General features: G+C 35.5%; 1 protein-coding gene across 3 annotated transcripts in view; it reads right to left on the bottom strand.

The window, feature by feature from the left end:
* RP1 (RP1 axonemal microtubule associated) overlaps positions 1–16413 on the bottom strand; it is a 188800-nt gene that overhangs the window by 148167 nt on the left and 24220 nt on the right. Inside the window, exons 6-15 of one of the 3 annotated variants that reach the window (XM_068671868.1) lie at positions 14895–15046; positions 14244–14322; positions 11940–12015; positions 10282–10358; positions 10148–10179; positions 9881–10010; positions 7527–7630; positions 4509–4682; positions 3660–3872; positions 1541–1718 (exon numbers count right to left, since the gene is read on the bottom strand). In XM_068671868.1, coding sequence (XP_068527969.1) covers positions 1541–1718; positions 3660–3872; positions 4509–4682; positions 7527–7630; positions 9881–10010; positions 10148–10179; positions 10282–10358; positions 11940–12015; positions 14244–14322; positions 14895–15046 — 1215 coding nt within the window. Of the gene's footprint in view, positions 1–1540; positions 1719–3659; positions 3873–4508; positions 4683–7526; positions 7631–9880; positions 10011–10147; positions 10180–10281; positions 10359–11939; positions 12016–14243; positions 14407–14894; positions 15047–16413 lie in introns of those variants that run through there. The other 2 variants (XM_068671870.1, XM_068671869.1) reach the window with 2 other exon arrangements.

Raw genomic sequence — 16413 nt, 5'->3', positions numbered from 1 at the left:
GCACTAGTAATAGGCTTTTGTTGTTAGCAGCATGCTGCAAAAAGTAGAAAAAATATGATGTACCAATCCATTTACTGCTTTGAAAATCTAAGTAGCAATTTAACATAGATATATGAATGAAATGACCTGCTCAAATGTAGTTTTCCACAAGATCAGCTTCTCCATTCCCCCAATATTTCCTTTCTTAAGAGTAGGAATGCTGAAATAAAAACTGCTAGAGGCCATTTCTGATAATATGAAATAGCAAACATACAAATCTTGGTTGCTCTAACAGAAAATATTAGCTCCTGCTGCCTTCCTTTTACTGAGTAACAAGGATTTGGAAGAATTCATGCCTGTAACAAAGTAACAGTTAGCTTTATTTTAATAGCATCAGTAAGCCCTGCTTTGTTGAGAATTTCCATTGAAAACCTGCTCTTCCAAAAAGGTAACAAAGAAAAACCCTTTCCTTTTGTCTACAAGGACACAGTGACTGAAATATTCTTGTCACCTTGCAGCAAGTAGGGACTGAATGGTAAGGATGCCATTACAGTGACTTTGATAATGCTTCTTTATATCTTGGTGACAAAATACATAAAACAGAATTAGTAATAAGACAGGTTGTATGTTACTTTCTTTTTGCTGATCAAAGCATTCAAGATAAACCCATTCTGCTTGTGTCTGGCAAAAATCTGAAAGAATTCTGAATTTTGAATTGATAACCAGTTTAACAGTTTCATTAGATGTTTAATTTCTTGATCTATGTGGCTTTGTCCACCAGATAAATATATAAAATAAATAAATAAACAAAGATAGCATTTCCACCATTTTCTACAGTTATAATCCCAGCCAGCTGGCTATGAATTGTTCACCAAATTAAACACATTCTGTCTCATCTCCTTCAGGAGAAAAAAGTGATCCAGAGTGTGATAGGGCTCTTTTCTGAGCCCTAGCTAGTCAAGTAGAAGAGGTCAGTCTAGTAAGCAAGCCTTTTTCCTGCAAATAGCTCTCAGATCTGACTATGAGATAAAAGAATCACATAATCAATATACTAGTTGGGGATAGTACATGTATTAGCACCATTAAAGAAGAAACTATATTGAACACTGCCAAGTGTACCCTACTTGTTTAGGGCACAAGGGCATTTTGTAAGTCTTCTGTTTCCCTATATAAATGGGAAAGAGTTATATAACTGACAGCAAGATAGTATTTCCCAGACTTCCATAAACTTTGGCCAGAATGGGGAATAGACCCAGGAAGCCAAACCCATTTCTATCTTGTCACTTGTTTCTATTCTCATGCTCAAAAGATTGTTCGTTCAGTAAAAAAAAAAAATAATAAATTTCTTCTGCATCACTTACTGCTATAAAATGAAAGAAATGAAGCAAAATTAACTAGCTACATAGGAGAAAATGTGTAAAACATCAGACTTTTCATCTTTAAAATTACTAAAACACAACAAGGAAAATAGTCTAAATAAGCTTTTATACTTTTGCTTTGAATTTTGTCGGTCAGAAACAGTAGCCACTAAGTAAAGCTAGAATATCAAGAAACCACATACATTTGATGACCTGTGGGTAGAAAAAAATGTTGTTCTCTCCAATGTTAATGACTGGTTTAGTCTGACCATCTGGTAGGAGACCAACATATATCCCTTTATTTCGCACTGATTCTAGACTTACAGATCCAGCTTCCAAATTTTTCTCAATTTTAAAATGACAGTATTCATCACCCGTGCCCTAAGAAATTGAAAAACAGAAACATGAATTCAATAATTACATTGATATACATAGGTAAACTGGATGTTTCTTAAGACTTGAATATTACTGTCTTCTAATGACAATTCGGATTAGATTTAGGTACTTCACCATGTGCTGCACTATTACACACACACACACACACTGCATCTTGGATCTGTTTAGTCCTTTGTGAACAAAAAGACCAAGCAATTAATTCAAGTAAGTGAAAGATCATATAAGAAAGTACTCTAAATCATGTTAGGATTTAAGCAAAGTCTAGGATATATTCAAAGGAATTTCCCACTTAATCAGCTTTTAGAGGGTTAGGGAGTCTGAAAATATCCATTTCAGAAAAAAGAGGATATGTGTATGAATTTGTACATAGTGCAGCTTTGCTAATCCTACATGACAAAACATTTATCAAATATATTTTTCTTCTTTTCACAAACTACTACCACCACTCACTCTTTTTTTCTGCATTTTATTGCATTTACATTAATTTCAAAGCCTTAGTCAATCAAAACCTCAGATTTCTCCAAGGATCAGGCCCTTAACAATGATAAGTGGGTATGTTTGTGGATTTAAAAGTACTGTGCACACAAACGCAGCCATCACTATAACAGGGGCTAAGGCACTATGATTCAACTAATCTTCAGAATATGAAAACCTTACAGGACAATAACCAGAAACGGACTTTAAAAATTCAGTTTAATGTGTCTCAGAGAGAACATTCTCTCTCATATATTACAATTTTAACTTCAAAATAAAACTTCAAACTGCTAGAGAGAAACCTGTAGGCTGTACATGAAAAACTCCTCTTCATCCATTGGTGAGGACACTGCTAAAAATGTACAATATTCATAAAGCTTATATCCAAAATGTGGATCAAATATTCTGATCTCTAATTGGAGTATATTTGATTCAATGGCAAAATTCTCATGGATCTCAGACCTGAGTAAGTACACAGCTCTATTTCATACTCACTTGGGTTAAACTTCCAAATAAAAATTATAAGTAATTTTGAGAATTTTCACTAATTTTAACAGAACCACATTGCAAAAAGTTAGCTCTTCATGAAGCTGTTTAAATCTTAATTCCTCATTAGTTTTTTTTTGTTTGTTTTTTAAATCATCAATTTATTTAGATTAAATACCAGTTTAAACCCCTCAACATGTTTATATTCTGTCACATTCAAAACAGTTATATCAGCTCTTATCAGCAAACTGACACAGTTTACTGACACAAAAACTGACAAAATAAATACCAAGTCTAATGAGCAAATAATAATGTTCCTCTCTCTGGTTTTGTTTTCTCCCCTCTCAAGTGTAAATATACATTAGCTATGTAATTAGCTATTACATGGAAAATACTATTGGTCCAAGAATTAGAATATTTTAGCCATCCTCCACACCCAGTTCTATTCATCCATATACAGGCTACTTATAAATGGTGAGGCATTTCAAGAAAAAAAATCTGCATGGCTGGTTGGTAAAATAATAATTAAAAAACAAACAAACAAAACCAGGTTCTTAATTTCAAACAAAATAGAATCATTCAGTTAAAGTTAGGATGCCAAAATCACTCCAACATCTTCTAAAACAAACTCCCACCAGTATAATTAGTTTAAAATAATGAAATTAATACAACAGAATCTTGACAGAGTCATCAGCTATCAAGCAACAAATAAATTTTAACTACATACACATTCTCAATATTTTAAAATATAATCATATTTTCACAACTAAGTGCAAAAGGGACCTGATAGCTTTTATTGCTATATTTTTCTGTCTTTCCTTGGAAAATGAAGGGAAAAATCTGAAAAATCTTAAATCCAAACAATGTTTCCACCATGTTTTTATCCAAGCAATTATAAAATATTTTCTCTTATCATTAACAATCTAATCAGATTATCTGCAGAGGGAAATACAAAGAGCTGCTTACTGTTCCATTACACTGGCCATCTTTTATCTTCAGGTACATTTTTGGGTTTTTCACACTCTCAAACATGCAGACTCCAGAGCCGATTTTATGCACTTTCCAGTAGGATTCCTGCTGCTGCTGACCTGTTCCACTGCAGCTCCCATCAGGTCTGAGGGACAGAGCCTGGCAGAGACTTGTGTTGAGCAGAATGATAGCACCATGATGAAACACACCCTTCAGATGAGAGATAAGAAGCCCTTTGTCAATAGCACAGCTTTTCTCCACGTTTATCTTTGATATTGATACTGTTCACAGAGGTTATTTTAAGCACTTTTTCATGTATTCCCATGTATAAAACATAAATGAATGTCCAAAGTAATTCAAACATACATCCAGCCTTTGTATACTTGCTGCATTCTGTGCAGACACCAACTTGAACAGTGGAAACCTTTCACTGCTCTGCAGCTTCCCTGCTTTTTGTTGTTCAGAAGCACAGCATAACGTTCAGAGCACAATTAGTGTGGAAAGCTAAGGAACTTGTTCTCTTTTCAAACTAAGTAATTTCCCATGCAAGCCCTCCTGTATGTACCTACCTTCCTACTTTTAGAAGGTTTTCTAAACATTTTGGAGTGTCATCGTTTCTTTCTCTGATGCAGCCCACACTATTTACATATACCAGCTATAGTATCGTCATCGCTTGCCCCACGAGAGCAGTAAAGGAAAACTTCAAGTGACGCCTGGTAAACTGTAGCTTAGCTCCACCTGGTGGGCTCTTTCAGCCTGCAATCCTCAAATCTGATTAGACGTGATCTACTTTTGAAACAGTACATTGTAGAAAAGTCTTCTTAATTTCTCTCTCCCCCCCCTTACCTTGACATGCACAACAAATTCTCTGGACAGTCCAGCATATCCCGTTGTTTCATCAGCTACTTTGCCTTGAAGATTGAATGTAACCGTGTGACCTGGGTTCCTGGCTGACTCAAGAATGGCAGAACCATTTGGTTGAAGGTGAACGCGGAGCTCACAGCAAGTCTTGTCTTTGCTCTAACATAAAAAAGTAGGAATAATGATTTATATGAACTATTAAACATGGTAAAACCCAAAACAGAGAGGATCATGATATAGTTTCTGTATATTTTGAGTTTCTACAATACTACTAGTCTAGTCTTAAAATATCTTCCTATTTTCCAGATTCACAGTCCTAATACTGAAATCCTAAAATTGTGGACTCTGTTGCATTTCAAATCATGGAAACAGTTCACCTTAAAATGACACAAATCTGAGACTAACATGAAAGATACCTGGATACCTCAACTGGAGACAGAGTCAGGGTCACAGCCAACAGACTTGGCAAAGATGGATGGAATGTAACGCTGACAGGAAATGAACTAGTTTAACTATCTGCTACCCTCATTTGCAGGATGGTTCCACATAGTGTTTGTCCTCATCAGTCTATATTGATCTCACAGAAAACAGTTAAAGAAATAAGATTTATATGAAAGAGAGAAGCAACACACATATCCATGCTTATCTTTTCAGATTTGTAGAATGTGATCCCAGTCTGGATGAAAGATATAATATACAGAATATGTATTTAAATATTTTATCAATTCTAACACCATTCTTATTTTTAAATAAAACTAGGATTTTACTAAATGTAAAAATTCTAATAATCTGCCCAATAATTTCAAAGACTTCTGGCTTAGAATCATAGAATCATTCAGGTCGGAGAAGAGCTCTAAGATCATCTTGTCCAACCTTTAACCTAGCACTGACAAGTCCACCACTAAACCATGTTACTAAGTCCTGTATCTACATATTTCTTGAAGACCTTCAGGAATATTGACTCAACCACTTCCCTGGGCAGACTATTCCAATGCTGCACAACTCTTTCAGTAAAGAAATTCCTTCTAATATTCAAACTACCCTCCCTTCCCCCTGGTGCAACTTGAGGACATTTCCCCTCATCTTATCACTTGGTCCACTTATCTTATCACTTGCTTACATAATCTCACATTTTTTCAAAAGTCAGAACAAATGAATTAAAAGTAGCCCTGTTGAGGCGAGGGACATGATTGTCCCCCTCTGCTCTGCCCTTGTGAGACCCTGCCTGGACTACTGCGTTCAGCTCTGGGTCCCCCAACACAAGGACACGGACCTGTTGCAGAGAGTCCAGAGGAGGGCAAAAGGGATGATCAGAGGGCTGAAGCCACTCTTATGATGACAGGTTGAGAGAACTGGGGCTGTTCAACATAGAGAAGCGAAGGTTCCAGGGAGACCTCGTTAAGGCCTTAGAATTTTTAAAGGAGTCCTATGGAAAAGATGGGAAGAGACTTCCCATCAGAGAGTATAGTGATAGGACAAGTGGTAATAGCTTTAAGATGAAAGCGGGTAGATTTAGACTATACTCTAGGAAGAAATTCTTCACACAGAGGGTGGTGAGGCACTGGCACATGTTGCCCAGAGAAGCTGTGGATGTTCCATCCCTGAAAGTGTTCAAGGCCAGGCTGAATGGGGCTTTGGGCAACCTGATGTGGTAGGAGGTGCCCCTGCCCATGGTAGGGGGGTTGGAACTAGGGGATCTTTAAAGATTCTATCCAACTCAAACCATTCTATGAATTGGTATTTTTAAGACTACAAATAATCAAACTTTCTAGAGAAAGTGTTCACTATCTTCTAAAGCTTCCTACTCAGAAAAACTTGTCTATCAGACTCAATCTACTGTCAAAAGTAAAGGAAAAAAAAAAATGATGTATTTTAGAAGTGGTTGTGAACCAGTATACCATCAAAGTGTAATTAAAAGCATATTGTAAGGTCAACTTTGTATTGACATTTTGCTTTCTATTTTCCTATCATCATTCCAAGGACCTCAGAAGAGGTTTAAAATAACATTTCTCCCATTCTCTGAGAAGAGGAACATCTTGCACAACTAAAAACAATAAAATGGAAATCTAGATTTTCAATAGGCTGCTCAAGCTCATAAAACATGTCAGTAGCAAAGCAGAAAACAGAAAGCTTGAATTTGTGTCTAATTAATACGCTCTTTGTAGTAAGACACACTGCAAATGTGACAGTCTGCAAGAGGCTCCCTCTATCAGAATTACAGTAATGAATAGGGACACTAAAAAGTCCTGCAAGGAGGTCTGGCAGTTTGTCTGGCAGCTTGTCTGGCAGCCTGATGCCATTCCCACTGAGAAATCTAACTCTACTGAGAGTTCTCTATTCCCTCTAATGCTAACACACATCATGGAAGAAAGGAATGCGATCAGCTTTGACTATGTGATTATTCCCTAAATAAATAAAGGGAAGAACTAGAAAAAGAGAAACAGCTTCTTCCCTCATCAATAGAAGAGTTTAATCAGAAAGAACTAAATTCTACAGCTCAAAGTGCCTGCTTGCATACTGCAAGGGCTGAGAAAGAAAGGCAATAGTAAGAACATGAAGACAGAACAAACAAACCTGGAATATTTCAATTTGTTTATGACAGGCAGGTTATTTAGAAGAAGACAAAAAAGGTAAAATGACATTTTAAATCAACATCAGAACTGATACTTATATATAAAGAGGAGATATTAGGGTATTCCACATACCCTGGCAGCATGGGACAAGCAGATATCAATTGCACTTTGGAACAGTCAGACATTTCTGTACCAAGTCATTTATGCCATGAAAAAAGTCCATCCAAGAATAAAAAGAAAACTGAAAAAACAAAGCTCTACATTTAAATTTGTCTATCCATTTGTAATTTCCTGGGTTCAGTTCTGCACTTCTTAGCTCATTATCTGTCTGAAAGCATGATTATGCGTTAGACAGATTAAAAACAACATTATTTTTAATCAGACAATAAAATAGTATTACAAAGCAGAAATCAGTAACAGCATTTCCTACCTTTCCAGTTGCATAGCCATTAACAAGAGCAAGAGCAAGATGTGGTATCTGATGACTGCTGAATATGCATATATTTTCCCTTTTGACAATTACATCAAAAAGACCTAAGAGTTAAAGGAAAAAAATGATAGGAGTATGAAAGTATATTAATTCATACTTCTATTTAATTACATCAGTAATCTATCATTTCGAATTATATTATCTCAACAGCTTGACCTCTCTGATCAGTGAATTCCCCTCCTCATTCCTTTTGGAGAGGGTAGCTTGAGACAATTATCTAGTTCTCTGCCTTGAGGAAAAACTGCTAAGAGCAAACAATAGGGAACAAATTTCTCTTGATCAGCATATATGCTTTAAAAAAAAATGTAAAAAAGAATTGAAGACTACCGTATAATGAACCGGACTATAGCTAACTGTAAACAGCAGATCGTGCAAGAAACATAAAGCTCTCATATAGGAAAGCAGAATTCATTTTCTATATATTCACACTAGAATTTTTAATGCAAATCTTGCAGCACAGTTCATGGCTTCTAAAAATTTAAATCTGGCCAATATTCTAAACAATTGCCTCTTATAGCTACAAAATACCGATGAAAGTTAGTGCCATTTTTATTGTTCCCAGCAGCAACAGACTATTGTTTTAAACATCTACCAGTACATTGTGTTGCCCTGTTTGCAAGTTACATCTGTCTCTGGTGGACTCCTGGGGTGTCCACAACATAATATGTTCAGGGTGTCATCAGGATTATGAGAACTATATAGCCAGAGATCATTGTGCCCTTTGGGAAAATGTCAGAAGTTATAAAACACGAACGTGTATTCCAGCCCTTGGAGCAAGACAGGGACGACACATAGCTAACACAATGGGTCCCTCTGCTTTCAGACAGAGATAAAGATTCTTGAGAAATTAAAAAACCTTGAATTAAATCATCACCTAATACAATTTGCCATCAGCATAGTGAAGGGCTTTAAATTATATTGCTTTAGATCTGCTGAAGACAAGTAAACAGTTCTACCTGAAACATGAAGTTTTCTGTTAGAAAAGGTAAGTATATAGCTTATGCTGGAGGACTCTAAAGCATGCACAAAGAAGCAGTTGAAAATTTAATGAAAATTTAGACAACAGCTCCCAAGACAACACTTACGGACTTCTGTTGTACATGACTATCCTAGCCACTCTGTAGATTACCGTACATTTAAGTAACAAATAAATCTGAAATAAATTGTAGGAGAAAAGTGTTGTTCTGGTAGCAGAAGACTTGCATGATAGGTGCTTTCATTCATTTTGTACTAGTGTTCTTTTTGTACTCAGAACTATAAAAATAGGAATAGTTATTCCCAGGTGACTATGTCTGTTCCTCTTATATTATGGCAACTTCATAATATTGTTCAGAAAAATCAAACTCTTTTATTACTTGTTTAATTTCCAAGTATTACTAAGTCCTTTGGGAGGCTGCAGATCATACTATTAATTTTTCTGACTTCCAGTAGTCATTGGAGATAGGAGATTTGAGTTATTCTGTGTCTGAATCACCAAATACTTTGAACTAAAGGATCAAAAATGATAACTAATAAAAATAGCTTTACTAAAACAGAGTAACTAACACCCACTTGAAATGTTTATAATATTACTGATCTCTTATGTTATACATCTGAGTTTTCTGGTGCAGCTTTTCCGAGGTGTGTTTATAGGCTATGCTAAGAAGTATTTCCCTGCTGTCCACACAGCCTTTGGTGTGTCCTGCAAAATTCTGTTCTACCACTTCCAAAAAGATGCATGTAAGGTCACCAGAAATGTGTGAGAAAGGCTGAGCAACTCCACTGTCGTGAAAATTTAAAAAATAAATTAAAAAAAAGTGTGCCTAATATGATACTAGCTATAATAAGTGTTAGTAACATAGTAAGATGGAAGCTGATAAAGAGGAGGAACTGGAAGAATGCTATTAAAATCAATGACAAGGATGAAACAAAAGGATACACATATACATACACTCCCTATGAATAAACTATACCTAGGAAGTTGAACTTGTTAGCTTGGATGGATCTAAGACTATTGGCTTATGGCTGTCTTTGCTATGGCATTTTCATGGGATGATTCAAGCTACAGAGGACAAGAAGTTTCTATTTTGTAAGGGACGGTGACAAGATACCATATGAGATTTTTTTCATGCTTTATATGTAAACCAAGCATATAATTCATGAGTTTTACAGTCATTAACACAAGTAAAAACTCTAAGGAAAAACATTTATTACAATTAATTATTCCTATTCATTACAGGAATCACTACATGAGATCACAGTGAACTGTGAAGTTTATTCTTGCATCATTTATGCATACGTGAGATATACTTTACCATATTTGTTCTTCTTGTCACCAAGAGCATCTACTTTGCTATCTGGACTGATGCATATGAAACCACCGGTGAGTTTGTTGTAAAACTGAAGTATATTGCCTCTCTGGAATTTCCACTTTTCGGCAGCCCACTGGTTTTGTAAACAAGTAGAAGACAGTTATGTGAAGATGATATACAGGAATTTGACATGCTTGAGAATAACTGACATGATTTAATTCAACACATAATTTGAATGGTTTAAATAAAACTAAGAATCTAAGTCCTTACAGTTTCTTCTCTCTTGAGTTCCAGCTCTTGTCCTGTATAAATAAAAAGCATGTGATTAATTTTCAAAGCATCCTTATTCCATTCAGCACAGTCTGTGTGAATCTGGGTTCTCTTCCCCACCAATTTTCACCTACTTCCTGGAAATGTGCTGGCATCTGTCAAAGTCAGTTCTCTAGCAATGTTGCCATCATCCTGCCCATTGTCCAGCCATCTGAAAACCAGACACCATTTCAGTAATATAACCTTGACTGGCAATTCCAACAGTACAGTATACATGACATCTGCATACTGACACTTTCGTTTTTTTTTATTAAAGTCTCAAGGTTAACATACAGCAATATAAAAATCCAGCTTTAGTGAAAAGACCTTGACTTTGGCAAAAGTGTGTTGTTTTTTTTTTTTTTGTTTGTTTTGATTTGTTTGGCTGGTTTTGGAGTTGTCCAAGGGGGGTTTCTTTCTTTCTTTATGAAACATATAATAAACACTTTCCTCAACTGAGATAAAAGGACCTAAACCAACTATTACAAATAATAGAAGTTGTATTCATCCCAGATCAATAATGAAAGGTGCAGTGGCCATAATGTTTGCTCTTCCTATCTGCAAGAAGGTTACAACAGGATGCAAATTGTGGCATGTCCCACTGATCCCTTTATAAGGATACAAATCCAACAGAAGCACTGCTTTCACCACATCTGAACTATGCTTTTACAATGCTACTGTACTTGCTTCACCTTGTATATAAGACAAGTCTAACTTCATCTGAGTCTGAAAGATTCACACATAGTAGGAGCAAGATCATCAAGAATGGCATCATGCTCTAAGAATAACTAGCACATACCCCATATTTTTCTGCCTGAAATGGATTTGAACTCTTCCTAAATTATGTATGAAACTAGCATTATAGATCTCTTCATAGCAGTTCATCTCATCCAGAATACAGAATCAAAATTAGGTCAGGCAAAGATGAGGTGCTGTATCTGATAGGCAGAAAGCCCTTACTCAAACATAAATCAGCTTCAGTGTGCACATCGCTCACTCTCAGCTGTCTCAGACAATTATTTATTCACTCAGAGAAGTGAAAGGAGGAAATAGAATTGAGGTGCCACTGGCAAACTGTAGCTAGATTCATACGTGACTGGACTTTTTCATTCCTAGTGTTTGCACTGATCCTTATCTGTTATAATTTTTCCATAAGGTGTTGAGAATTAATCAGGTGTAGATAAAATTAGAAATGAGCCATAGAACAGAAGACTCAGAGCAGTAGCATCTGCAGGGGAAAAATCAGGGAAGGTAGATTGCTTCAGGTTATGATACAATGCTGTGACAGGCTGTAAAGCAAATAAGAAAGAGATGTGGTCAGATAGCTGCACCTATGATAGCCATTTCACATGATCTTCAAGCCTCAAGTTAGTCTCCGTGCTGGTTTCACTAAAGTAGGATCAGTCTGCCAGAGAAATAGCAACCCATTCTTCTGAAAAAACAAGACATGGAAGAATGAGTCTGAAGACATCAGGTCCAAAGCATTGGATATGGAGGAATGTGCTAAAAAAGTACCTCTTATAACTAGGTGCAAGAATGGAAAGTTACATGGCAGAAATTTTTATTGCTTTTTCTCTGGCTCAAACACACCAGAGGTTTGGGGCAGATACAACTCGGAGAGCTATAAAAAGAATTAGATCATTTCAGTTCACTTTTGGGTAAATATGTTTGCTTTGACAGGAAAAAACTTTGACAATTTTCAGAAGAAAGCCAATGGTAATCAGAAATTTATTAAAAACCAAACACCACTGACCTGTGACAAAGAAAAGTATAATCCAGATCTGTTATAGGATCCTTGATTACAATTTTGTCCAGATACCATCCGTTTCCTTTGATTAAAAAAAAAAAAAAAAAGTTAATGAGAGGCAAATGAAGTATTATTTCCTGTGTCTTTCTCTCTTCTGCTGGAACTGCAAGATCTGCAGCTTCACTGGCAGGTTGTTAGAGATATGGATGCCCTGATGGAGAGGAAACTACATGATCTATGTACTGTAGAGCTTGCTGATAGGAAGGCAAGAGGTGCTGGCTCCCTACTTGACTGTTGTGGCTCTGACTGCACAATTCTTTTCATTTAGTCACAGTATAAAATTTTTGATTTTGCCAATCAAAATATCAACAAGATTAGATGGCAGTTTATCGTGATAATAGCACTTTATCTGCTGTTTAAATTTTTAATTTTAGAGTTAGTATTAAAATATAAAAGAATATTTGTGGTAGAATACATGCAACATTACTAATGTTATTAGCAAAAAAATCAGTTCCTTGAGAGTTCATGTGTCAGATGCTGCAGTATTTGCTTAGTGGTGAAACACTGCAAAAGATAGTTTTAATCCTTTGGAATACTTCAAATATCCAGGAAATTGATAGTTTCACCATTTGCCTGTGGCAAAGTTGCCACTTCCCATTCTATGGGGTCACATTGACTAATGCAAATATGAGAGTAAAAAAGATGTTGTTCATCTCTGTTTATCACTGTGAATCAAGCATAGCACTGCAGGAGTTCACTACCGACAACTGCTTTATGACATACTAAAACATCAGATTGCATTAGATCCTCTCTTGAAAGCATCTAGGAGTGGAAAAGTTCGAGAACGTTGCCTATGCTAACATTATGATTTTAATGTGTAGTGAAATCTGGGTGACCAGGAAAAATAAAACCAACCAACTAAATAAACAAACAAAAACACACCCCATCCCACCCACACCAGAAAAAGCATCTCAATAACATCTCAGGTCTACACAACCTCTAGAAATCTATACACTGAGATGAGAGGGTCCACTGAAGGTAAAAGGCAAATATAAGCTTGTTCTTTCTAGCCTTACATTTTCTACAGTCTTGTCCATAACTCCACTGTAGGTTTTTAGACAGGTTCACAAACATAAGTGGTGATCACAGCAACTGAACTAGAAAAGTTTTCTCCCACTTCTTCAGTGCAAGTACAGAAACAAAAACAGTCTCACCATGTCTGTTCTGAGTTTGGCACAGTGCAGTCTCAGTCTGCCTGAGTTACAAAGAGCATATAGTCCAAGTGAGCCCATAATAAAAACACTGGTAGAATGAATCTTTAAAGTAAAGAGCTGAAAATTAAGGGCAGACTTTCACTGATAAATCCACAGTAGGTAGCATTGGGAGTGCAGGAGAAAAGCCAGATCTTCACACAACGGTTTTTCTCAAAGCTGTTTTCCTTTCCAGTCCTAGGTAATCTCATGAAAGAGAACTGAGAACTTCTAGAGATAACTATTCTCTTCTAGTCTCTTTGTTCAAAGGGAAACCTTTATTCATTTATTGCACTCTTCATCCATTGACAGACACAATAAGAGACAAAGCAAGCAAACAAAACTTTCAGCAACTCCACATCTAGAAGTAGGGCAGGAAAGAGAACTGGAGAGAGAAATGTCTTTATTGCTTTATCCTCAAAGGTATCTAAGCACTGCCTTTCATTAAAGGCATCCAGCTATGGCCACTTACAGAGGAAGACCACAAAATATATATGATATTCTTTCCCTTACCAATAGAGAAAAAGTTGAGATGTTCTAGCTATAAAAGCAAATAGAAGAGTGGAACATGATTGAGCATAGAAGAGAAAACTGGGCAGAAAACTATTCTACAACTCATTTTACATTGCCTCCACAGTTCTGCTATTTGGCTTAAAATACTTTGCTGAGTTTTACAATATTTAGGTTCAAGACTTTATAAAACAAATATTTTGATTGCAAGCAGATTGATTTATTATTAAGTCTAATGACAAGATACTGTAACCAAAATCTCCAACTGCATCTTCAGAGTAACTAATAACACCTCTATTCAATTTTTCAGTGAAGATTTGTTTAAAATGACAGAGGAGTTACAGACAGGACTCTTAAGCCTGAAAGCATACTGAAAGAGAAAACAAAATATTTTAAATAAGGTAACTGTGTCATTTAAACAGTTTCATAAGAAGTATTTGTCTCATTTCTGAAAAAATTCCATATATCTAATTTTAAAAATACATATTACAGGGAAAAGGTGAATAACTTCACAAGTAGCATTCAGTATCTAAATAAAGAGATTTCTGACCTGATCCAAGACCATTGTGTCCTATAACAATCTTGTATAAATGTCCAAGGTGAACAGCTTCAACAGAAAAGATATCAGTCTGTAATCAAGCAACAAAATTTCAGTAAAATCTGAAATTCAAACCACTTTTCAGCCATCAAATCCCAAAGACCTATTTAAATCTCTCCTGTCAAAGGCACCCTTTGAAATATCAGTTAATGATAACGTCAGAACAAATCAAAGACAGGTGTTCTGAATCAAGAGAAATAAGCCTGGTGATTTTGCTAATGGGAATAGTTCCATTAAAATGAATGGGGTCAGAAAACATAAAGCTGATCAGTTAGCTCAATTAGCTAAACAAATACAAGTTGCAGAAGTTTTCAACTTCAGATATGCAGATATAAAACATAAAGTTTCATTTTCTCTCCACTTATTAGATCAAATTAAAGTAATTAAATATTAAGTATTAAAGTACACAGTTTACCTATTTTATAAATGAAAATTCTAATAATCTTCCAAAAGCACTGATATACCTTTAGAGAGTAATTTTGGCTTAATTGTGGAATTTTGAAGAAACACTGGGATGTGGTAGCCATATCTCCTAATTGGATTTGCATAACCACCCACCTGAGAGAGAAAAGCCAGCCAAACTTATCATACTCTTTCACTCACTTGTCCTTTCAAAAATTTCTTGGGTTTCTGGGATCTGAGCAGCTGTCTTGATCCTGTGTCACCTTTTTCTCCATAGATAGAAATATAGACATCAGCTTCTGTTCCAGCATTCCACAGTTCTCCTGTTGTCACGTGTACTTCATAGACAGTCACTGACAATAAAATATGACAATCCTTCATATCATAAACACTATTATAGTTAGAATAACATCTAGTTGCAAATGGGCCTGTACAGTCCAAATACATTTGTGTCAAGATCAGTTAAGGTATAAAATCTTAAAACTCCTATTCAGTATTAAGTAAGATAATGTGGAATGGGAATGCAAAGAGAACTGAACTTTAAATACACAGCAGGATGCCTTTATCCCACAGCAGCATCTGAAAAACATCATTAAGCTGAAAAGTAAATAACAGAAGTCCAAGATTAGGCTCAATGTAAGTAGTGAGACCAAAACTATAGCAAGCAATGGAGTCTATCAGCATTTTGAATGCACTAGTTAACCAAACAAGCAAAAATCCATCACAGTAATTTTATTTTTCTAGGACCTCAGAATTCAGAAATCTGCATTGTTTCAATATTCTACTGATTCATGAAATACATTAGTAACAAATTCCTCTGTCACATACAAAAATACAAAATAACACTTGAGTCAAAATCCCATGAAACTGAATTAAAGACTATGGTATATTAAACATATGCATCAGTAGAAAAATGTGGTTTTTAGAATGCAGATGTTAGAACCCTAGAAAATTTAGAATTAAGATAAAAGTATACTAATCCTCAGCAGAAACTTGTGAAAGTCACAGTTTATTTTATTGTGCACACAGAGCTCTATGATATAGTGTTAGCTTGCTTCTATCATGAGAACTAGCTCATTCAGAAATGCTCACTACTATGCTTCACCTCTACTCTCCATTGGAGTATTGTACTACAGATAACCCTAGGCCAGAGACTTAGAAAAACTAACTAAATAAATAAAAATCAAGCAATTTTCACAATTTTTGACACCTCTAAATTTTCACAATTTGTTGACAGCTTTACCTCTCATAAGAATAGGGATCATCATGGATTTATAAGTATTTATAACTCTTATAGTTTTTTTTTTTCCTAAAACATAGTGACTCGGCTTTCCTTCAGATATTCCACAGAATACTGTGCAGAACAAAAAACTAAGAGAATGAATTGTATTCTTTACACTTATTTTTGTCTATAAGTGTAAAAAATTACATTTGTAAACACAGCATTTTGAAATTAGAAAATGTCAGGATTATTTGCAAAATTTAGTTCTTTCCGCTATGCCTGTGAATTAGCAGAGACAGAACAAGGGGAGAACGCACAACTTTTTGCAGATCACCTATTAGCATTTGGACAAAAAACAGCCACATTTAAGTCACAGGGACTTTAGATGGTCTTTAACAGCAGTTACTGTTATATTTTGTTTTGTTTTCCAATGTAAACCTGCCTTAATACTCAAAATAGTTTTCATTTAACAACTGTCAATTAATATTGTCTTTAATC

The sequence above is a fragment of the Anas acuta genome, chromosome 2 (genome assembly GCF_963932015.1).
Source record: "Anas acuta chromosome 2, bAnaAcu1.1, whole genome shotgun sequence".
Taxonomy (NCBI): Eukaryota; Metazoa; Chordata; class Aves; order Anseriformes; family Anatidae; genus Anas; species Anas acuta.
Note: the sequence above shows the minus strand (reverse complement) of the source record. Positions and strands in the feature narration are given on the sequence as shown.